The sequence below is a fragment of the Meriones unguiculatus genome, chromosome 1 (genome assembly GCF_030254825.1).
Source record: "Meriones unguiculatus strain TT.TT164.6M chromosome 1, Bangor_MerUng_6.1, whole genome shotgun sequence".
NCBI classification, from domain to species: domain Eukaryota; kingdom Metazoa; phylum Chordata; class Mammalia; order Rodentia; family Muridae; genus Meriones; species Meriones unguiculatus.
Window position 1 is genome coordinate 158315814 of NC_083349.1, and position 25030 is coordinate 158340843.

At 41.8% G+C, this 25030-nt stretch overlaps 1 protein-coding gene across 1 annotated transcript in view; it reads right to left on the reverse strand.

Annotated features, from left to right (window-relative positions):
* LOC110541929 (mucin-16-like) overlaps positions 1–25030 on the reverse strand; it is a 168454-nt gene that overhangs the window by 95109 nt on the left and 48315 nt on the right. Inside the window, exons 12-14 of the mRNA XM_060382911.1 lie at positions 23520–23644; positions 23370–23437; positions 11575–11747 (exon numbers count right to left, since the gene is read on the reverse strand). Coding sequence (XP_060238894.1) covers positions 11575–11747; positions 23370–23437; positions 23520–23644 — 366 coding nt within the window. The remainder of the gene's footprint in view (positions 1–11574; positions 11748–23369; positions 23438–23519; positions 23645–25030) is intronic.

Sequence of the window (25030 nt, forward strand, 5' to 3'; positions counted from 1 at the left end):
GTTGTTTCCAAGTCCATCGGGTACTTTGTGGCATGGATGGGGAAGGAAATGATAGATGCAACTTTGGGTTGAGATGGAATCTTTGTTTTGTTTCAGATAGAGTATTATTCTGCAGCCCAGGCTGGCCTTGAATTCTCTATGTAAACCTTCCATCTAATCTTTGAAGAGTTGTGATTGTGAACAGAGGTCACCACACCTGAGAAATGCTTTTTGTTTCTTCTGAGGTTTTTTTTTTTTTCTCCTTCTCTTTCCTTCTCTGTTCCTTACCTTCTCTTATCTTCCTTAATGCACTAATGATCAAACCAAGACTCTTGAACATACAAGACAAACTCAGGAATTACAGTCACGAGCCACCACTTCTGGTGGATTCAAGTTTTACATGAAAGCTTCTGATGGAACTATGGCTCAGAGAATATCGCGAGATGCATAGCAAGTATGACAGTGACACTTTTGCTCAGCAGAGATATGAGATTTCTAGGTATGAGTAAATACTGCTAAGCCCAACACTCAAGATAGGTTGAAGCAGAATTACCAGTTTGAGAACAGACCAGGCAGGTTGCATTGTTAGCTCTAGTCCAGCTTCACATACATAAGCAAGATGTATCTCAAGTAAAACAAACAATAAACATAACAACAAACACCCTCAGCCTGGAACCACTATTGAACCACCATTGAAATCTACCATAGATGGTCCTTGATGTGTCTAGAGGAGGCTTTTGAAGGATAAACCCATGTTCAGATAATGCCTTTGTAATGCAGTGATGCAGAGAAAAGAGTAGGATGTGGTTACTCCAAGGCTGATGTGTGCTGTTCAGTCACTTGGTGGTTCCGCAGATTTAGGATTGTGTATAGGAAGGGTCCTGTGATTAAGCAGAAAGCCCACTTCTCTTAGAGTAGCATTCTCTGCTTCAGCTTATGATTCCACAAGGTTGCTCACCATTGATGTACAGACTGTCCTTTTCTAAAGTGAAGGATCCCAGCTGGGTGACACCATGGGTGTTCTGGCTCAGTTCCCAGTACAGCTTCTCTCTGTCCAGCTGAAAGCCCATGGGAGCAGAGTGGTGAGTGCAGACAGCATCCACTCCAGTGGCTGTTCCATCTTTCACAGACCTAGCAAGAAAAAGTGACAAAGATGATGAAATAAGGATTGCAAGGTTGAGGTTCAGAAAAGAATCATTGAGGGAAAAGAGATGTGGGGCTACCGATGAATTAATGTCCTTTGGGGCAGAAGAAGACAATAAGAGAGCTAATGTCTTTGAAAAAGATGATACAGATCCTACACATGTCAGTATTTGTGCTATCCTGCAATATGACACGTATAACATGACTGCAAATGCCCTCATTATAAAAGTAATGTAACAATGGGAGTGAAAAAAGGAATCTGCAAATCTGGCTTAAGTCTTATTCAACCATTGGTTGATACAGATATATTTCTCTACAGCGCTTTGCCTATTATTAAGTGTGAAATTAGTCAACAAGTTTCAGACCAATATAGTCAATTTTAAATGTCAATGTGACAGAAACTGCAGTTAGCTAGGGAAAGTCTTAATGAGGAATTCTCTTGATAAGGTCAGTTTGTCAGCTAGTCTATGAAAATGCCTCTTGCCTGTTCATTGATGTAGGAAGACTCAGACCATTGTGAATGGCACCAATTTTCAGCCTGCAAGAATGAAAAAAGCTAGCAAGCAGGCAGCAGGGAGATGAGTGCCTCAATTTTCTCTTGTTCTTCAATATGGGCAAGAGGTGACAGTTGTCTCACGACCTTTCCACTCTAACTGCTCCTCATGGTGGACTGTACTCTAGAACTGTAGGCCAAATATTTCCTTATACATATTGCTTTTTTTGTCAGAGTATTTTATCATAGCAACAGAAATAAAAGTATAAGAAAAGTTGACTGGAAATTCTCAGTATAATCACACATGGTTGTCTCATGAAAGGGATAGGGGTCTACATTTCCCAGTCTGAAAAGAAAAGGACTAGAGAGGAGTTGATGTTCACCTACCCCTAACACTAGGAGGAGGGTGTTAGGAGTCAGCCCCTGGTGATCTTCTGCATACACTCCATGTCTACTCTGGAGTTCTTACCTCAGAGAGATCAGTCTGCAGCCAGAATAAAAAGGCCCAATACTGCTGTTCCTGAACATGGGCTTGAGCTGTGGAAAAAAGAGAAGATGACCTTAAGAGCCAAGGCCTACAAAACTGAGATGACAAAGAGTGAGTCAGAGAGAGTTCTGACCAGGCGATTCAAGATCCTCTCTGTGCTGTTGAATATTGCAGATCCTTGGGATCCCATGCCCTCCATATGGCGTAGGTTGGTTATGGTGAAATTGAGGGTGAAGGGTACCAGGGATAGAGGTGTACCTGTAACAAAAAAGAGAAGTGAAGAGTATACACTGTAACCTTGACTGGCTGTTATAGTCAAAGCGATGGCTGCATATAGCTTCTGTGTAACCAGTCCTCAGGACCTTTTCATCTTCCAAAACTAAAACTCAATAATCAATCAGCAGGGATTTGTCCTTCTCTAACCTGCAGCAACTTCTACTGGTCCTTTTTGTTTATGTGTATTTCACTAGTGTATATCTTTGCTATGAAAAAACCATGCAGCATTTCCTTTTTGTGACAATTTCTTTAATGGTATCTCAATATGAATGTTGCATATATGACAGTACATGTTATCATGTATGTGCATGGATGTGAAAGCCAGAGAACTAACATTGGGTTTCACCCTCAGGAACACATCTCGTTTTCATGACATAGATGATCATTGGCCTAGAGCTCACCACTTATGCCAGACTATCCATCCAGTGAATCCCTTTGATCTGCCTATCTCTGCCTCTAAATAATGGAATTACAAGTGCTAACTACCACACCTGGCAGTTTTACATGGGTTTGAGGAATAAAATGCAGGTCTTCATGCTTCAAGCCATGTGGTTTCCTGAGCTACTTCTTTTGCCCTGAGTTTGTTTTTCATACATTTTGGCCATGATACACTTCAGTTCTCACCTAGAATTCCTTCTGGTTTGACCTTTTTAATAGGTTAGGAAATGATTTAAAGCCACACACCATCTACATATTTTATGATGAGTTTTGAGAATGGCTTAGGACATTGGGTCTGACATCTAAGGAATTCCCAGGGAAATTGAAACTCCCTTGTGAGATCCATCAAGAGTCAGTCTTAGGCTGTTCTGGGTTGTGTCCCTGGCCTACTCCAACCCTCCTTTTGCCTGATGCTGTTTAAGAACATGTTTGAAAGAGCATTTTTACCTGGGGGGCTGGAGACAGGGGTTGTCATCCTGCAAGAAGTGGTGGTCACCATTGAAGCTGAAGATTAAAAGCTTATAGGTGTTTAGAGCGAAAAATTCTTTCATTTTGAAAGGATGGGAGTATTCATGTCTGAAACTTTCATCTTCGTGCTCATGTGTGCACATGCACGGCATTGTGTATGGAAGCCAGAAGACAACAGCTGATGTCCTTTTTATGAATTATTTTGTTTCATGTGTGTACTATGAGTGTTTTTCCTACATGTGTTTCTATGTAGTATGTCATCCCAAGTTGTCATGGCGGCTAAAAAAAGAGCATCCTGTCCTTTGGAACTGTAGTTATAGAAGGTTGTAAGCCATCATGAGGGCACCTGGAATAGAACCCAGATCCTCTAGAAGACCAGCTAATGCTCTTAAGGTCCAACCCATCTCTCAAGTCCCTCTGGCATTGTTTTTCCTCAAGCACAGTCCACTCTGTGTTTTATGTCCAAGGTCTATATGTCCAGCTTGGCAGTAACAGTTGTCAGCTTGCTCAGTGCCCAGTACACTCACTTAATGTCCTTCTGAAGACCCATGAATCCCCAATTCAGTTATGGTGGCTGACTAGAAAACCCCAGGTATCCTCATGTGCACTCCTTCTAGAGTCAGGATTACAAACAGACAAACAAAACACATGTACAATGATGCCTGGCATTTTATGTAGCTCCTATGGATCAAACTCCATTCCCAGGGCAAGCACCTTACTGAGCTATAACTGCAGCCTGACTTAAGGCTTTTTAGGACATACATTTTGGTGCATTTGTAGTTGGAGAGGGACTTCAGGGATGAAAAGCAGATGATGGGGTTTTGTTTCTTTTTCTTTTGTGGGGGCTGGGCCTTACAGCATAGGAGAGACTTAGTGAGCTTCAGAATACTCACTTGTAGATGAGATGGAGAGGATCTGATGTGTATAACCTGAAGAGATAATGAAAGAGTGAGAAGAAAGTAGGGTGAAGAAGTGGAGGCTGGGAGGGGAAATGTATGCTCTGCACTGAAGCACAGAGGGCCACGGCTCACCATTGATGTAAAGGCTGTTCTTGTCTAAGGTGTAAGGGCCCAGCTGAGTGATATCTTGGGTCAGCTTGCTCAGTTCCCAGAATACCCGTTCATTGTCTAGTCCAGCTCCAGTTGGGTCTGGATGGTGAGTGCAGATGGCATCCACCCCTGTGGCTGCTCCATCTTTCTCAGGCCTGAGAAGGACAGTTGAGGAGAATGATGATAAAGATATTGCCTAGACAGGACTCTCAATGGAAGTAAGGTGACACAAATCCACCCACAAAATCTTTGACCCAAGATTTGTTTTATGTATATATGTACATGGTTAAAGATGGAGCAGAAAATGGAAGGGGAGAAGGGAGGGGCTTATGTGGGATACAAAGTGAATAAAGTGTGATTAGAAACAATAAAAAATATATACACAAAAAAAATGAAAGCAATTGTAGCATTATCTTTGATTAACATTATTTTAAACTGATAGAGAAACTGATATAACTATAGGTCTTCTAGAAATCAATATTAACAATCAAGTTTCTATAACCCAAATTTATGTAAATCCTGATACTGAACATTTATTAAGCCTGAATTAAAAAAAAATATTGAAGCCTAAAAAAAAAAAAAAAAAAAAAAAGATGGAGCACAGATTGAGGGAATGGCCAACCAATGACTGGCCCAAATTGAGTCTCACCCCACAGGAGAGAGCCAACATCCCTGTCACTATCTGTGATACTCTGCTATGCTTGTAGACAGAAGCCTAGCATAACTGTCTTCTCAGAGGCTTCATCCAGCAGCTGATGGAAACAGATGCAGGGACCCACAGTCAAATAGTAGAACAAACTTGGGGAGTCTTGTGGAAGAGTAATAGGAATGATTGAGGAACCAGAGGAGTCAAGACCACCACAAGAAGACCTACAGAGCCAACTAACCTGGGCCCATGGAGCTCATAGAGACTAAAGCACCAATCTAAGAGTATTCATGGTCTGGGCCGAGAAGCCATACACATATTGAATGGATGGGCAGCCTGGTCAACATGTGGGACCCCTAACAATTGGCGTAGTTGCTATCTCTGACTCGGTTGCCTGCCTTTGGATCATTTTCCCCAAGCTGGATTGCCTTGTCTGGCCTTAGTAAGAGAGAATTAACTTTGTCCTGCTGCAACTTGATGTGCCAGGGCTATTTGGTGTCCATGATTGGGGGAATTCTTTTTATTGAGGAGAGAGGTGGGCATGGTGGGAGAGAGTTTTAGGTTGAGACTGGCAGTTGTCGCTTTAGAGGGGATTTAATCAGGAAGTAAAGTTAATAAATAAATTAATTAATGGATAAAAGACTTTCAATAGTTAAAATTGAATAATGAAAATAAGAAGCTGAATATAATCTGGGTTTTTATATAATTCTTAAGTACAAAGGACATTCAGATATGGTAATAAATGCTGAAAAATAAAGAAAAAAACTGAGCAATGAGGACAGACAGAGAGAGAAAAGAGAGAGAGAGAGGGAGAGAGTTAGTCTAGAAAGCATTTTAGGATGATGGGGCAGGAGAGGAAGGAGGAACAGTGGTGGGACGTGTGACAGACTAGTAGAGAAGTTTACATCAGTCTTCGGTTCTCTGAGTGTACTGACTTCTAGCACTCTGTGAACCTGAGCAGACAGAGTAAAGATTTTGTTTTCCTATTGAATGCAAGACACTCATCTACATTCTCATGAGTGAGGAAGAGACAGTTCATATTTAAGACAGATGTGGGTTTTGGAAGCAAAGCAAAGGAAACACATTAAAGCCATGCTTGTTAGCTTTCACTGTCTACGTGAATCACCAACACAGAGAGTTTCACTGAGGGGTTATCTACATTGGGTCCACCTGTGGGGAAAGATCTTAATGAAGGTAATTAATACAGACATACCTAGCCCACTGTGGTCAGCACTGAACCCTAGGAAGGGGATCCTGGACTGTGTAAAAAGGGAGAATTAAGCTCACAAGTGAGAGAGCATTCCTGCTCTCATTTCTCTCTTCTCTTGGCTGTGGCTGAAATGTGACTGTCTCAATCAATGATTAGCTGTGACTTCCCAGAAAATAATTATGAACAATCTCTTGAAATTTAGACCTAAAATAAACCACTTTCCCTCTACTTTGACATTATTCAGAATATTTTTATCACAGTGATAGAAATGATACTAGAACATACAGTAAAAGAATTTCTAGGGACAGAATTCAAAGCTCCAGGGAAGTTCCCCTTTATTCCACTATGAGGGAATGAAGGTGGGAGCTCAGAGTGGATGAACAAGAAAAGTTCAACATCCTGATGATGGTCTGCAGGCTTTGGGGGTCACTGAAGTGGAGCTTATATCACGAGGAGACACGTTGGCTGCTGCATCCAGTGCTTCCTGATTTACCCACATGGGCAAAGTACTGACAGGACAAAAGGAAGGAGGCCAAGCACACTTTGGGTCTGGGACACCCTGAGGATCTCTGGATGGTTCTCATTAGGACTTACCTGAGCAAGGCCAGTCTGCAGTCAGAATACAGGAGGCTGATACTGGTTTTATTGAACAAAGGCCAGAGCTGTGGGGAAGAGAAGGCTGTCAATACAAGAGCTAAGGGAACAGAGACTGTCTTTGAGGGGTTTGGAGCTAGCCTCTCTGCACAATGCTGGAATGTGAAGAGCAAGGTTGAGGTAGGTGTGGACTTCTTCCAGGGTGTGGCTCAAGCTGCTAGGTGAGGCTTACCTCTGAGGGGAATTCTGCATCTACTACACAGAGCCCTTACCAGTCTTTGTAGGATTCTCTCAGTGGCATTGAACTTCCAGGACCCATGGTGACTCATGCCCTCCTCATACTTGAGGTTAGTGATGGTGAAGTTGATGGTGAAAGGCACTAGAAGAGAGACTGGCACCATAGTAGGGGTGGGAGAAAGACATTCTGAGAGGCTGGTTTCTCTGTAATTTAGGCATCTACCAGCACTACCGTGTCTTCCCCCAAACAACCCATCATCTCCAGGGAAATCAGTGAGTAGATCCAGCACCATTTGTCATGTTCCAGGCATGAGTGGGATTTGTCTATGGGGTTTAGTACACACATCAGACCCTGCGTTGATAAAAATTCTAAAAAACATCTTTATTGTCTGAGTATTCACTTAACCCACTTGCTGTTCTGCAAAACATGTACATATTGATTTTTTTAAAAAAAATAAATTTATAGGATTTAGGTTACGTGATATGATTTAGGAAAGTTATTTGCCTGATGAGCTGAGTTTGATACCCATGATACATGCAGTAGAAATAAAGAGCCAATTCTTTTTTGTCCTTTCCTCTGATCTCAACATTCATGGTTCATGCACATACATTAATGTGCACATATACCATAAATAAAAAATAATTTAAAAATATGTTTAAAGGCAGAGAGTGGACTAGGGAGATATCATAATCACTAAAGTCAGGAATCAGTGCCAGGGCATGATTCCAAATCTATCCACAAAAAGGCCAGATTGCTGTGGTACACACGTGTGAGTCAGTGTTGGGGAGGTGATAATAGGTGGATTTCTGTGATTCATTTACAATGGCTTCTCCAACTTAGGGAGGTCAAGCCTAGCTAAACATCTTGTCTCGAACTGTTCATGATGCCTAAAAATAATACCTAAGGTTGACCTTTAGCATCCACTGTCATATATGCTAAAGGCATCCACTGTATATACATGTAAGCCATCCTGTTCTGCCCTGTGTATGTGTGTATGCTCACAGACATAGACACACAAACACACACATACACACACATATGTACACACATCCACACACATGCACACAAGAGAGGAGAAAATTATTTAAAGAAACATATGGGTTACATTGAACTTATACTCCATTTTACATGCCTTTCTTAAATTGAAGAAATGGATTTGGTGAGAAATGGCTTCAGGAAGATGATTTGATAGATCTGAGCCAAGGGTAAATTACATACTTATACAATCTCCAAATGGCACAACCTGAGTCAAACCAAGTCTTTGCAGCCCCAGCCTTTTCTCTTTTACCCCTTTCCAGGGACCATGAACAAGTCCAAGTCATAGTGAGATCTGAATTTTCCAGAGTGTTCAGTGATAAGTATACACTGGAAGTAGAAGGTCTTTGCTGGAATCCAGACCACACTGCTCTTTAGGCTCTACCCACCTGAAGCAGCTTCTTTCTTACAGTCACTGTAATGGAACTGATTGTGTTTTTTTTTTGTTTTGTTTATTTGTTTGTTTCTATTTTAAGATGTATTTATTTATTATTTATACAGTATTCTGCCTTCATGGGCACCTGCGAGCCAGATCTCACTCTAAATGTTTGTGAACCACCATGTGGTTGCAGGGAGTTGAACTCAAGACCTTCAGAAGAACAGCCAGTGCTCTTAAATTCTGAACCATGTTTCCTGCCCACACTCTGTAAAATTGTAATCCCACCAGGTTCCTATATTCCAAAAGAGTATCAAGCATTATCCCAACCCTATTTCTAGGAAGGTCTCTGATCTCAGAATGTCACATTCAAAACATTTAGAGCACTACTAGTGGTGACTCAACCCATATACCAGCTACATCTGAAACTCTATGTGCCCCTCTTGCTCACTTCCTCCACATCGTAAGTGCCACACATTCCTTCCTGGAAATGCAAGGTCCCTTCTTCCCTCACATTAGGCATCAGCCTGAATACAGGAAATCACCTCCCTTCTCTGAGATCTCTAAGAAAGGATCCTCACGTTGCCTCATGTGCCTGATCTCGCCTCAGAACCACCACAATGCTATCCCTCCATGGTACTAACTAGCCTTCTAAAGAGTCTCTTATTTCAAATCACCATCTGCCTCTGTGTTCCCCTTGAGCCTCGAATCTTGCACATTCAATGATGTAAAACAAGAGAATAATGAGATAAAGATGGTGACTGCTCTTTCAGAACCCTCAGCAAGTTCAATACAAGGAATGAGAAAGGTGCCTTTGGGATTCTGCAACTTGGATGAAATAGAGCCAGTCCACACTTCAGAACATCACCTTCTACCACATGGCATTTTTCAGGTCTATGCTACTCTCAGTTTTCTTCTGTTGAAAACTAAGGGGCTGTGGAGATGGCTCAGTCAGTCCAGTGATTGTCTCACAAAATAACAACCTGATTTCAGAATCTCAGTAAGCATGTAAAAAGCTGAGTGTGGTGCTACACTATATTACTGTGATCTCAGTACTGGACAGACAGAGACAAGAGGCTCTTTGACACTTGTTGGCCAGATGATAGTCAAGCTGAATTAGTGAGCGACAGTTTAGCTAGACATTACCAAACATACACACACTCACACACACATATACACAAATTAAAATACTTGCAAACCCTGGGCTTGTGTATGTTAATGTAAACTTTTCACTACTGAACAACAAGTGGTGGGATTAAAGAGTGACCATTTCAGTCTTACTGTGAAGGTTTAAATAAATGTATCATATTGGAGTTCAGGAAACTGAGGCACTGAGAGGATAAATGAGTTGTCCAAGATTGACAGGACTGGAGAATGGAGGGTCATTCATCTCCTGCCTATGAAAAATTCACAGACCAATAAGCACCCATTAACATTCTGAGTTACTTTTTTTTTCTGTGACATGTTTCTCTGTGTAGCCTTGCCTCTCCTCGAATCCTGGCTGTCCTTATACTTACAGCAATCCCCCTGATTTTGCCTCCCTGAGTGCTGGGAATAAAGGTGTGTGTCACCCTCCCTGGCTCATTCTGAGTTGTCTTCATCATCTCCAAAGTCCTGTCTTTCAGGTGACCTACCTGTTGTGTGGATGGGTGGTGTGGTGGAGGTCTCTGTGTAAGACACAAAGGATGTCACAGGAGCTGATAAGAAATGGATTGGAGTGAAAAATGGCATTAGAAGTAACACATGAATGTCACCAGAGAGCATCTTTGCTTCACAAATTGGGACATAGTGGGTGTGAGTCTCCAGCTTTTAATTTATTTTTCCCCTTCATGACCTTGGACTCAGTAGGGGGATAGATCAGCTGCTGTTCCCTTAGGGTGTGGTGAATCCAACCATCAGGCTTTTAAGTACTTACTGTGGGGAGTCGAAGCTAAGGTTGTTCTATGTGAAAAACCTGCAATGAAACAAGAAAAAATCAGGATGTAGGGACAGAAATGTTTATGGCATAACTGAGACCCATCAGTCCTTTCTCCAGCTGAGACTTCAGATCTACACAGTGAAACACCTACAATCTAAGTGTCATCAATACAACCATCTCTGTTCTCATGAATTTACAATTTATTTGGTAAAACAAACACATGCCAGTTTCTACCACATTCACTCAGAAACTGTTGTTTTCAAGTCCATCGGGGACTTTGTGGCATGGATGGGGAGGGAAATGATAGATCCAACTTTGGGTTGAGATGGAATCTTTGTTTTGTTTCAGATAGAGTATTATTCTGCAGCCCAGGCAGGCCTTGAATTCTGTATGTAATCCAGGCTGAGCACAATCTCAAAGAAAACCTTCCATCTAATCTTTGAAGTGCTATGATTGTGAACAGAGGCCACCATACCTGAGAAATCCTTCTCATTTCTTCTGTTTTTTTTTTTTTTATTTTTTTTCTCCTTCTCTTTCCTTCTCTGTTCCTTACCTTCTCTTATCTTCCTTAATGCCCTAATGATCAAACCAAGACTCCAGAACTTACAGGACAAACTCAGGGATTACAGTCATGAGCCACCACTCCTGGTGGATTCAAGTTTCACATGAAAGCTTCTGATGGAACTATGGCTCAGAGAATATCGCGAGATGCATAGCAAGTATGACAGTGACACTTTTGCTCAGCAGAGATATGAGATTTCTAGGTATGAGTAAATACTGCTAAGCCCAACACTCAAGATAGGTTGAAGCAGAATTACCAGTTTGAGAACAGACCAGGCAGGTTGAATTCTTAGCTCTAAGCCAGCTTCAGATACATAAGCAAGATGTATCTCAATTTAAACAAAACGATAACCATAACAATAAACAGCCTCAGACTGGAACCACTATTGAACCATCATTGGCTTCTGCCAGAGATGGTCTTTGATGTGGTAGAGGAAGGCTTTTGTAGGATATGCACGTGTTCAGATAATGCCTTCCTAATGCAGTGATGCAGAGAAAAGACAAGGACTTGGTTACTCCCAGGCTAATGTGTGCTGTTCAGTCACTTGGTGGTTATGCAGATTTAGGATTGTGTATAGGAAGGGTCCTGTGATTAAGCAGAAAGCCCACTTCTCTTAGAGTAATATTCTCTCTTTCAGCTTATGATTCCACAAGGTTGCTCACCATTGATGTACAGACTGTCCTTTTCTAAAGTGAAGGATCCCAGCTGGGTGACACCATGGGTGTTCTGGCTCAGTTCCCAGTACAGCTTCTCTCTGTCCAGCTGAAAGCCCATGGGAGCAGAGTGGTGAGTGCAGACAGCATCCACGCCAGTGGCTGTTCCATCTTTCTCAGGCCTAGCAAGAAAAAGTGACAAAGATGATGAAATGTAGATTGTAAGTTTGAGGTTCAGGAAAGAATCCTTGTGGGAGAAGAGAAGAGGGACTACTGATGAAATATTCCCTTTGTGGCAGAAGAAGACAATGAATAAGAGAGCTAATGTCTTTGAAAAAGATGATACAGATCTTAAACATGTCAGTATTTGTGCTATCCTGCAATATGACATCTATAAGATGACTAAAAATGCTCTCATTATAAAAGAAATGTAACTATGGTGGTAAAAAAAGGTTTCTGCATATCTGGCTTAAGTCTTATCACTGTTTGATACAGATATATTTCTCCAAGGGCTTTGGTTTATTTTTATGTATGAAATCATTCAACAGTTTCAGACCAATATTGTCAATTTTAAATGTCAATGTGACAGAAACTGCAGTTAGCTAGGAAAAGTCTTAATGAGGAATTCTCTGGATAAGGTCAGTTTGTCAGCAAGTCTTTGAAAATGTCTCTTGCCTGCTCATTGATGTAGGAAGACTCAGACCATTGTGAATGGCACCAATTTGCGCCTGCAAGAATGAACAAATCTAGCAAGCAGGTAGCAGGAAGATGGGTGCCTTAATTTTCATTTACTCTTGAATACGGCTGAGATGTGACCAGTTGTCTCAACCCCTTTCCACTCTAACTGCTCCTCATGATGGACTGTACTCTAGAACTATAGACCAAATGTTCCCCTATGCATATTGCTTTTTTGTCAAAGTATTTTATCATAGCAACAGAAATATAATTACAAGAAAAAATAACTGGAAATACTCAGTAGAATCCCACATCATTGTCTCCTGAAAGGTTTAGGGGTCTACACTTACCAGTCTGAAAAGGAAAGGACTAGAGAGGAGTTGGTGTCCTCCTGCCCCTAACACTAAGATCAGGGTGTTAGGATTCGCCCCTGGTGATCATCTGCATACACTCCATGTCTACTCTGGTTCTTACCTCAGGTAGATGAGTTTGCAGCCAGAATAAAAAGGCCCAATACTGCTGTTCCTGAACATGGGCTGGAGCTGTGGAAAAAAGAGAAGATGACCTTAAGAGCCAAGGCCTACAAGACTGAGATGACACAGAGGGAGTGAGAGACAGTTCTGACCAGGCGATTCAAGATCCTCTCTGTGCTGTTGAATATTGCAGATCCTTGGGATCCCATGCCCTCCATATGGCGTAGGTTGGTTATGGTGAAATTGAGGGTGAAGTGTACCAGGGATGGAGGTGTACCTGTAACAAAAAAGAGAAGTGAGGAGTATACACTGTAACCTTGACTGGCTGTTATAGTCAAAGCGATGGCTACACATAGCTTCTGTGTAACCAGTTTTCAGGATGTTTTCATTTCCAAATCAAACATCAATAATCAATAACTTAATAATCAAACATCAGGGTTTGTCCTTCCCTAACCTGCAGGAACTTCTACTGGTCCTTTTTGTTTATATGTATTTCACTAGTGTATATCTTTGCTATGAAAAAACCATGCAGCATTTCTCTTTTTGTGACAATCTCTTTAATGGTATCTCAATATGAATGTTGCATATTTGACAGTGCATGTTAACATGTATGTGCATTGATGTGAAAGCCAGAGAACTAACATTGGGTTTCACCCTCAGGAATACATCTCCTTTTCATGACATAGACTATCATTGGCCTAGAGTTCACCACCTATGCCAGACTATTCTTCCAGTGAATCCCTTGGATCTGCCTATCTCTGCCTCTAAGTACTGGAATTACAAGTGCCAACTACCACACCTGGCAGTTTTACATGGGTTTGAGGAATAAAATGCAGGTGTTCATGCTTCAAGACATGTGGTTTGCTGAACTACTTCTTTTGCCCTGAGTTTGTTTTTCATACTTTTTGGCCATGATATACTTCAGTTCTCACCTAGAATTCCTTCTGGTTTGACCATTTTAAAAGGTTAGGAAAAGATTTAAAGCCACACACTATCTACATATTTCATGATGAGTTTTGAGAATGGCTTAGTATGTTGGGTCTGACATCTAAGGAATTCTAGGGAAATTGAAACTCCCTTGTGAGATCCATCAAGAGTCAGTCTTAGGCTGTTCTGGGTTGTGTCCCTGGCCTACTCCAACCCTCCTTTTGCCTGCTGCAATCTAAGAACATGCTTTGAATGAGCATTTTTACCTGTGGGGCTGGAGACAGGGGTTGTCATCCTGCCAAAAATGGTGGTCACCATAGAAGCTGAAGATTAAAAGTTTACAGGTGTTAGAGCAAAAAATTCTTTCATTTTGAAAGGATGGGAGTATTCATGCCTGAAACTTTCATCTTCGTGCTCATGTGTGCACATGCATGGCATTGTGTATGGAAGCCAGAAGACAACAGCTGATGTCCTTTTTATGAATTATTTTGTTTCATATGTGTACTATGACTGTTTTTCCTACATATTTTTCTATGTATTATGTCATGCCAGGTTTTCATGGAAGCTAAAAAAAATAAAAAACCAACATCTTGTCATCTGGAACTTTAGTTATAGAAGGTTGTAAGCCATCATGAGGGCAGCTGGAATAGAACCCAGGTCCTCTAGAAGACCAGCTAATGCTCTTAAGGTCCAACCCATCTCTCTGGTCCCTCTGGCATTGTTCTTCCTCAAGCACTGTCCACTCTGTGTTTTATGTCCAAGGTCTATATGTCCAGCTGGGCAGTAACATTGGTCAGCTTGCTCAGTGCTCAGTACACACATTTAATGTCCTTCTGAAGACCCATGAATCCCCAATTCAGTTATGGTGGCTGAATAGAAAACCCCAAGTCTCCTCATGTGCACTCCTTCTAGAGTCAGGATTACAAACAAACAAACAGACAAGCAAAAAACAAAAAATATATATGACGATGCCCGGCGTTTTATGTAGCTCCTATGGATCAAACTCCATTCCCAGGGCAAGCACCTTACTGAGCTATAACTGCACCCTGACTTAAGGCTTTTTAGGACATACATTTTGGTACATTTGTAGTTGGAGAGGGACTTCAGGGATGAAAAGCAGAAGATGGGGTTTTGTTTCTTTTTCTTTTGTGGGGGCTGGGCCTTACAGCATAGGAGAGACTTAGTGAGCTTCAGAATACTCACTTGTAGATGAGATGGAGAGGATCTGATGTGTATAACCTGAAGAGATAATGAAAGAGTGAGAAGAAAGTAGGGTGAAGAAGTGGAGGCTGGGAGGGGAAATGTATGCTCTGCACTGAAGCACAGAGGGCCACGGCTCACCATTGATGTAAAGGCTGTTCTTGTCTAAGGTGTAAGGGCCCAGCTGAGTGATATCTTGGGTCAGCTTGCTCAGTTCCCAGAATACCCGTTCATTGTCTATTCCAGCTCCAGTCGGGTCTGGATGGTGAGTGCAGATGGCATCTACCCCTGTGGCTGCTCCATCTTTCTCAGGCCTGAGAAAGACAGTTGAGAAGAATGATGATAAAGTGATTGCCTAGACAGGACTCTCAAAGGAGGGAGAGGGACACCAATCCACCCACAAAATCTTTGACCCAAGATTTGTTTTATGTACATATGTACAGAGTTAAAGATGGAGCAGAGAATGGGAGGGGAGGAGGCAGGGACTTATGGGGGATACAAAGTGAATAAGGTGTAATTTAAAAAAAAAAACATATACACACAAAAGAAAAAAAACAATTGTAGCATTATCTTTGATTAACATTGTTTAAAACTGATAGAGAAACTGATATACCTATAGGTCTTCTAGAAATCAATATTAACAATCAAGTTTATATAACCCAGTTTATGCAATTCCTGCCACTGAACATTTATTAAGCCTGAATTAAAACAATATTGAAGCCTAAAAAAAAAAAAAAAAAGATGGAGCAGAGATTGAGGGAATGGCCAACCAATGACTGGCCCAAATTGAGTCTCACCCCACAGGAGAGAGCCAACACCCCTGTCACTATCTGTGATACTCTGCTATGCTTGCAGACAGAAGCCTAGCATAACTGTCTTCTCAGAGGCTTCATCCAGCAGCTGATGGAAACAGATGCAGGGACGCACAGTCAAACAGTAGAACAAACTTGGGAAGTCTTGTGGAAGAGTAATAGGAATGATTGAGGAACCAGAGGAGTCAAGACCACCACAAGAAGACCTACAGAGCCAACTAACCTGGGCCCATGGAGCTCATAGAGACTAAAGCACCAATCTAAGAGTATTCATGGGATGGACCTAGAGGCCATACAAATATTGAAGGGATATGCAGCTTGGTAAACATACTGACCCCTAACAATTGGCGTAGTTGCTATCTCTGACTCAGTTGCCAGGGTTTAGATTCTTTTCACCTAGCTGGACTTTCTTGTCTGGCCTTGGTGAGAGAGAATTAACTTTGTCCTGCTGCAACTTGATGTGTCAGGGCTATTTGGTATCCATGATTGGGGGAGGTGTTTTACTGAGGAAAGAGGTGGGCATGAGGGAAAGAGTTTAAGGCTGAGACTGGCAGTTGAGGTTTTAGGGAGGCTGTAATCAGGATGTAAAGTTAATAAATAAATTAATTAATGGATAAAAGACTTTCAATAGTTAAAAAGTGAATAATGAAAATAAGAAGCTGAATATAATCTGGGTTTTTATATAATGTTTAAGTACAAAGGACATTCAGGTATGGTAATGAATGCTGAAAAATAAAGAAAAAAGCTGAGCAATCAAGAAAGGGAGAGAGAGAGGGGGGTTGCCTAGAAAGCATTTTAGGATGATGGGGCAGGAGAGGAAGGAAGAACAGTGGTGGGACGTGTGACAGACTACTATAGAGTTTTACATCAATCTTCGGTTCTCGGAGTGTACTGACTTCTAGCACTCTGTGAAGAGCAGACAGAGTGAAGATTTGGTTTTCCTATTGAATGCAAGACACTCATCTACATTCTCATGAGTGAGGAAGAGACAGTTCATATTTAAGACAGACGTGGGTTTTGGAAGCAAAGCAAAGGAAACACATTAAAGCCATGCTTGTTAGCTTTCACTGTCTACGTGAATCACCAACACAGAGAGTTTCACTGAGGGGTTATCTACATTGGGTCCACCTGTGGGGAAAGATCTTAATGAAGGTAATTAATACAGACATACCTAGCCCACTGTGGTCAGCACTGAACCCTAGGAAGGGGATCCTGGACTGTGTAAAAAGGGAGAATTAAGCTCACAAGTGAGAGAGCATTCCTGCTCTCATTTCTCTCTTCTCTTGGCTTTGGCTGAAATGTGACTGTCTCAATCAATGATTAGCTGTGACTTCCCAGAAAATAATTATGAACCATCACTTGAAATTTAGACCTAAAATAAACCACTTTCCCTCTACTTTGACATTATTCAGAATATTTTTATCACAGTGATAGAAATGATACTAGAACATACAGTAAAAGAATTTCTAGGGACAGAATTCAAAGCTCCAAGGAAGTTCCCCTTTATTCCACTATGAGGGAATGAAGGTGGGAGCTCAGAGTGGATGAACAAGAAAAGTTCAACATCCTGATGATGGTCTGCAGGCTTTGGGGGTCACTGAAGTGGAGCTTATATCACGAGGAGACACATTGGCTGCTGCATCCAGTGCTTCCTGATTTACCCACATGGGCAAAGTACTGACAGGACAAAAGGAAGGAGGCCAAGCACACTTTGGGTCTGGGACACCCTGAGGATCTCTGGATGGTTCTTGTTAGGACTTACCTGAGCAAGGCCAGTCTGCAGTCAGAATACAGGAGGCTGATACTGGTTTTATTGAACAAAGGCCAGAGCTGTGGGGAAGAGAAGGCTGTCAATACAAGAGCTAAGGGAACAGAGACTGTCTTTGAGAGGTTTGGAGCTAGCCTCTCTGCACAATGCTGGAATGTGAAGAGCAAGGTTGAGGTAGGCATGGCCTTCTTGCAGGGTGTAGCCCAAGCTGCTAGGTGAGGCTTACCTCTCAGGGGAATTCTGCATCTACTGCACAGAGCCCTTACCAGTCTTTGTAGGATTCTCTCAGTGGCATTGAACTTCCAGGACCCATGGTGACTCATGCCCTCCTCATACTTGAGGTTAGTGATGGTGAAGTTGATGGTGAAAGGCACTAGAGGAGAGACTGGCACTACAGTAGGGGTAGGAGAAAGATATTCTGAGAGGCTGGTTTCTCTGTAATTTAGGCATCTACCAGCACTGCAGTGTCTTCCCCCAAACATCCAATCTTCCCCAGGGAAACCTGTTAGTAGATCCAGGACCATATGTCATGTTCCAGGCATGAGTGGGATTTTTCTATGGAGTTTAGTACACACATCAGACCCTGCGTTGATAAAAATTCTAAAAAACATCTTTATTGGCTGAGTATTCACTTAACCCACTTGCTGTTCTGTAAAACATGTACTTATTGATTTTTTTAAAAAAATAAAGGTATGGGATTTAGGTTATGTGATATGAATTAGGAAAGTCATTTGCCTGATGAGCTGAGTTTGATACCCATGATACATGCAGTAGAAATAAAGAGCTAATTCTTTTTTGTCCTTTCCTCTGATCTCAACATTCATGGTTCATGTACATACATTAATGTGCATATATACCACAAATAAAAAATAATTTAAAAATATGTTTAAAAGCAGAGAGTGGACTAGGGAAATATCATAATCACTAAGGTCAGGAATCTGTGCCACAGCATGATTCCAAATCTATCCACAAAAAGGCCAGATTGCTGTGGTACACACGTGTGAGTCAGTGTTGGGGAGGTGATAATAGGTGGATTTCTGTGGTTCATTTACAATGACTTCTCCAACTTAGGGAGGTCAAGCCTAGCTAGACATCTTGTCTCAAAATGAACTGTTCATGATGCCTAAAAATAATACCTAAGGTTGGCCTTTAGCATCCACTGTCATATGTCCATACATGTAAGCCTTCCTGTTCTGCCCTGTGTATGTGTGTATGCTCACAGACATAGACACACAAACACACACATACACACACACATATGTACACACATCCACACACATGTACACAATAGAGGAGAAAATTATTTGAAGAAATATATGTGTTATATTGGGCTTATACTCCATCTTACATGCCTTTCTTAAATTGAAGACATGGATTTGGTGAGAAATGGCTTCAGGAAGACGATTTGATAGATCTGAGCCAAGGGTAAATTACATACTTACACAATCTCCAAATGGCACAACCTGAGTCAAACCAAGTTTTGCAGCCCCAGCCTTTTCTCTTTTACCCCTTTCCAGGGACCATGAACAAGTCCAGGTCATAGTGCGATCTCAATTTTCCAGAGTGTTCAGTGATAAGTATACACTGGAAGTAGAAGGTCTTTGCTGGAATCCAGACCACACTGCTCTTCATGCTCTACCCACCTGAAGCAGCTTCTTTCTTACAGTCACTGTAATGGAACTGATTGTGTTTTTTGTATGTTTATTTGTTTGTTTCTATTTTAAGATGTATTTATTTATTATTTATACAGTATTCTGCCTGCATGGGCGCCTGTGTGCCAGATCTCACTCTAAATGTTTGTGAGCCACCATGTGGTTGCAGGGAGTTGAATTCAAGACCTTCAGAAGAACAGCCAGTGCTCTTAAATTCTGAGTCATGTCTCCTGCCCACCCTCTGTAAAATTGTAATCCCATCAGGTTCCTATAGTCCAAGAGAGTATCAGGCATTATCCGAACCCCATTTCCAGGAAGGTCTCTCATCTCAGAATGTCACATTCAAAACATTTAGAGCACTACTAGTGGTGACTCAACCTGTATTCTTGCTACACCTGAACCTCTATGTGCCCCTCCTGCTCACTTCCTCCACATCCTAAGAGCCACACTTTCCTTCCTGGAAATGCAAGGTCCCTTCTTCCCTCATATTAGGCATCAGCCTGAATACAGGAAATCACCTCCGTTCTCTGAGATCTCTAAGAAAGGATCCTCACTCTGCATCATGTGCCTGATCTCGCCTCAGAACCACCACAATGCTATCCCTCCATGGTACTAACTAGCTTTCTAAAGAGTCCTTTATCCTAAATCACCATCTGCCTCTGTGTTCAACTTGAGCCTCAACCCTTGCGCATTCAATGATGTAAAACAACAGAACAATGAGATAAAGATGGTGACTGCTCTTTCAGAACCCTCAGCAAGTTCAATACAAGGAATGAGAAAGGTGCCTTTGGGATTCTGCAACTTGGATGAAATAGAGCCAGTCCACACTTCAGAACATCACCTTCTACCACATGGCATTTTTCAGGTCTATGCTACTCTCAGTTTTCTTCTGTTGAAAACTAAGGGGCTGTGGAGATGGCTCAGTCAGTCCAGTGATTGTCTCACAAAATAACAACCTGATTTCAGAATCTCAGTAAGCATGTAAAAAGCTGAGTGTGGTGCTACACTATATTACTGTGATCTCAGTACTGGACAGACAGAGACAAGAGGCTCTTTGACACTTGTTGGCCAGATGATAGTCAAGCTGAATTAGTGAGCGACAGTTTAGCTAGACATTACCAAACACACACACATACACACACATACACACAAATTAAAATACTTGCAAACCCTGGGCTTGGGTATGTTAATGTAAACTTTTCACTACTGAGCAACAAGTGGTGGCATTAAAGAGTGACCATTTCAGTCTTAGTGTGAAGTTTTACATAAATATATCATTTGGTAGTTGAGGAAATGGAGGCATTGAGAGAATAAATGAGTTGTCCAAGATTGACAGGACTGGAGATTTGAGGGTCGCTTCTCTCCTGCCTATGAAAAATTCACAGACCAATAAGCACCCATTAATGTTCTGAGTTACTTTTTTGTTTTTTTGGTTTTGTTTTTTCATTTTTTTTAATTTTCAGGGACATGTTTCCCTGTGTAGCCTTGCCTTTCCTCGAATCCTGGCTGTCCTCATACTTATAGCAATCCCCCTGACTTTGCTCCCTGAGTGCTGGAAATAAAGGTGTGTGTCTCCCTGCCTGGCTCATTCTGAGTTGTCTTGATCATCTCCAAAGTCCTGTCTTTCAGGTGACCTACCTGTTGTGTGGATGGGTGGTGTGGTGTAGGTCTCTGTGTAAGACACAAAGGATGTCACAGGAGCTGAGAAGAAAAGGATTGGAGTGAAAAATGGCATTAGAAGTAGCACACGAATGTCAGCAGAGAACATTTTTGCTTCCCAAATTGGGACATAGTGGGTGTGAGCCTCCAGCTTTTAATGTATTTTTCCCCTTCATGACCTTGGACTCTGTAGGGGGATAGATCAGCTGCTGTTCCCTTAGGGTGTGGTGAATCCAACCATCAGGCTTTTAAGTACTCACTGTAGGGAGTCGAAGCCAAAGTTGTTCTATGTGAAAAACCTGCAATGAGAAGAGGAGAAAATCAGGATGTAGGGACAGAAATGGTTATGACATAGGTGAGACCTATCAGTCCTTCCTCTGCTGAGACTTCAAATCTACACAGTGAAACACCTAAAATCTAGGTGTCATCAAGAGAACCATCTCTGTTCTCATGAATTTACAATTTATTTGGTAAAACAAACACATGCCAGTTTCTACCACATTCACTCAGAAACTGTTGTTTCCAAGTCCATCAGGGACTTTGTGGCATGGATGGGGAGGGAAATGATAGATCTAACTTTGGGTTCAGATGGAATCTTTGTTTTATTTCAGATAGAGTCTTATTCTGCAGCCCAGGCTGGCCTTGAATTCTCTATGTAATCCAGGCTGAGCACAATCTCAAAGAAAACCTTCCATCTAATCTTTGAAGTGCTATGATTGTGAACAGAGGCCACCACACCTGAGAAATGCTTCTCATTTCTTCTGAGGTTTTTTTTTTTTCTCCTCTTTCCTTCTCTGTTCCTTACCTTCTCTTATCTTCCTTAATGCCCTAATGATCAAACCAAGACTCCTGAACTTACAGGACAAACTCAGGGATTACAGTCATAAGCCACCAGTCCTGGTGGCTTCAAATTTCACATGAAAGCTTCTAATGGAACTAAGACTCAGAGAATATGGCCTGAAGCATAGCAAGAATGATAGTGACATTTTTGCTCCACAGAGATATGAGATTTACAGGTATGAGTAAATACTGCTAAACCCAACACTCAAGAGAGGTTGAAGCAGAATTACCAGTTTGAGAACAGACCAGGCAGGTTGCATTGTTAGATCTAGTCCAGCTTCAGATACATAAGCAAGATATATCTCAATTTAAACAAAACGATAAACATAACAATAAACAGCCTCAGACTGGAACCACTATTGAACCACCATTGGCTTCTACCAGAGATGGTCCTTGATGTGGCTAGAGGAGGCTTTTGTAGGATAGACCGTTGTACACATAATGCCTTTGTAATGCAGTGATGCAGAGAAAAGAGAAGGACTTGGTTACTCCAACGCTGATATGTGCTGTTATGTCAGCAGGTGGTTGCGCAGATTTAGGATTGTGTATAGGAAGGGTCCTGTGATTAAGCAGAAAGCCCACTTCTCTTAGAGTAATATTCTCTGCTTCAGCTTATGATTCCTACAAGGTTGCTCACCATTGATGTACAGACTGTCCTTTTCTAAAGTGAAGGATCCCAGCTGGGTGACACCATGGGTGTTCTGGCTCAGTTCCCAGTATAGCTTCTCTCTGTCCAGCTGAAAGCCCATGGGAGCAGTGTGGTGAGTGCAGACAGCATCCACTTCAGTGGCAGTTCCATCTCTTTCAGGCCTAGCAAGAAAAAACGACAAAGTTGATGAAATGGAGATTGTTAAGGTTAAGGTTATGAAAAGAATCATTGAGGGAGAAGAAAAGAAAGGTACTGATGAATTATTATCTTTGTGGCAGAAGAAGACAATGAAAAAGAGAGCTAATGTCTTTGAATAAGATGATACATATCCTAAACATGTCAGTATTTGTGCTATCCTGCAATTGGACATCTATAAGATGACTAAAAATGCCCTCATTATAAAAGAAATGTAACAATGGTGGCAAAAAAAGGAATCTGAAAAACTGGCTTAAGTCTTATTCAACCATTGATTGATAGAGATATATCTCTCTATAGCGCTTTGGCTTATTTTTATGTGTGAAATTAGTCAACAGTTTAAGACCAATATTGTCAATTTTAAATGTCAATGTGACAGAAACTGCAGTTAGCTAGGAAACCTCTTAATAAGGAATTCTCTGGATAAAGTCAGTATGTCAACAAGTCTATGAAAATGCCTCTTGCCTCTTCATTGATGTAGGAAGACTCAGACCATTGTGAATGGCACCAATCTTGAGCCCGCAAGAATGAAAAAAGCTAGCAAGCAGGCAGCAGGGAGATGGGTGCCTTAATTTTCTCTTACTCTGGAATACGCCTGAGATGTGACCAGTTGTCTCAACCCCTTTCCACTCTAAATGCTCCTCATGGTGAACTGTACTCTAGAACTGTACTCTAGAACTGTAGGCCAAATGTTCCCCTATGCATATTGCTTTTTTGTCAGAGCATTTTATCATAGCAACAGAAATGAAATTATAAGAAAAAATAACTGGAAATACTCAGTTGAATCACACATCATTGTCCCCTGAAAGAGAAAGGAGTCCACACTTCCCAGTGAAAGGGAAAGGACTAGAGAGGAGTTGGTGTCCTCCTGCCCCTAACACTAGGAGCAGTGAGATAGGAGTCAGCCCATGGTGATCTTCTGCATACACTCCATGTCTACTCTGGAGTTCTTACCTCAGAGAGATCAGTCGGCAGCCAGAATAAAAGGGCCCAATACTGCTGTTCCTGAACATGGGCTGGAGCTGTGGACAAAAGAGAAGATGACCTTAAGAGCCAAAGCCTACAAGACTGAGATGACACAGGGTAGTCAGAGAGAGTTCTGACCAGGCGATTCAAGATCCTCTCTGTGCTGTTGAATATTGCAGATCCTTGGGATCCCATGCCCTCCATATGGCGTAGGTTGGTTATGGTGAAATTGAGGGTGAAGTGTACCAGGGATGGAGGTGTACCTGTAACAAAAAAGAGAAGTGAGGAGTATACACTGTAACCTTGACTGGCTGTTATAGTCAAAGTGATGGCTACATATAGCTTCTGTGTAACCAGTCCTCAGGACCTTTTCATCTTCCAAAACTAAAACTCCATAATCAAACATCAGGGTTTTTCCTTCCCTGACCTGCAGCAACTTCTACTGGTCCTTTTTGTTTATGTGTATTTTACTAGTGTATATCTTTGCTATGATAAAAATCATATAGCATTTCTCTTTTTGTGACAATATCTTTAATGGAATCTCAATATGAATGTTGCATATATGACAGTACATGTATGTGCATGGATGTGAAAGCCAGAGAACTAACATTGGGTTTCACCCTCAGGAATACATCTTCTTTTCATGACATAGACTATCATTGGCCTAGAGCTCACCACCTATGCCAGACTATCCTTCCAGTGAATTCCTTGGATCTGCCTATCTCTGCCTCTAAGTACTGGAATTACAAGTGCCAACTACCACACCTGGCAGTTTTACACGGATTTGAGAAATAAAATGCAGGTCCTCATGCTTGTAAGGCTTATGGTTTGCTGAGCTACTTCTTTTTCATACTTTTTGGCCATGATACACTTCAGTTCTCACCTAGAATTCCTTCTGGTTTGGCGTTTTTAATAGGTTAGGAAGGGATTTAAAGCCATACACCATCTACATATTTCATGAGGGATTTTTCTTTATTAATTACACTTTATTCACTTTGTATCTCCCCTGTGGTTCTCTCCCTCCTGTTGTCCCAATCCCTCCCTTCCTCCACCCTCTGCATACATGCCACTCCCCAAGTCCACTGATAGGGGAGGACTTCTTTTCCTTCCTTCTGATCCTAGTCAATTAGGTCTCATCAGGAGTGGCTGTGTTGTCTTCTTCTGTGGCCTGGTAATGCTGCTTCCCCCTCAGGGGGAGGAAATTGAAGAGCAGGCCAATCAGTTCATGTCAGAGACAGTCCCTGTTCCTATTACAGTGGAACCCACTTGGATACTGAACTGCCACGGGCTACATCCATGCAGGGGTCTTAGGTTATCCATGCATAGTCCTTGCTTAGAATATCAGTCTCAGAAAAGACCCCTGTGCTCGAATTTTTTGGTTCTGTTGCTCTCCTTGTGGAGTTCCTGTCCTCTCCAGATCTTACTGTCTCTCACTTTTTTCATAAGATTCCCTGCATTCTGCTCAAAGGTTGGCCATAAGTCTCAGCATCTACATTGATAGTCTGCAGGGCAGATCTTTTCAGAGGTCCTCTGTGTCAGGCTCCTGACTTGTTCCCTTTTCTCCTTCTTATGATTTCCAGCCTCTTTGCCTTTCTGGTTAGGAATTGAGCATTTGAGCAAGAGTCCTCCCTCTTGATAAGTTTCTTTAG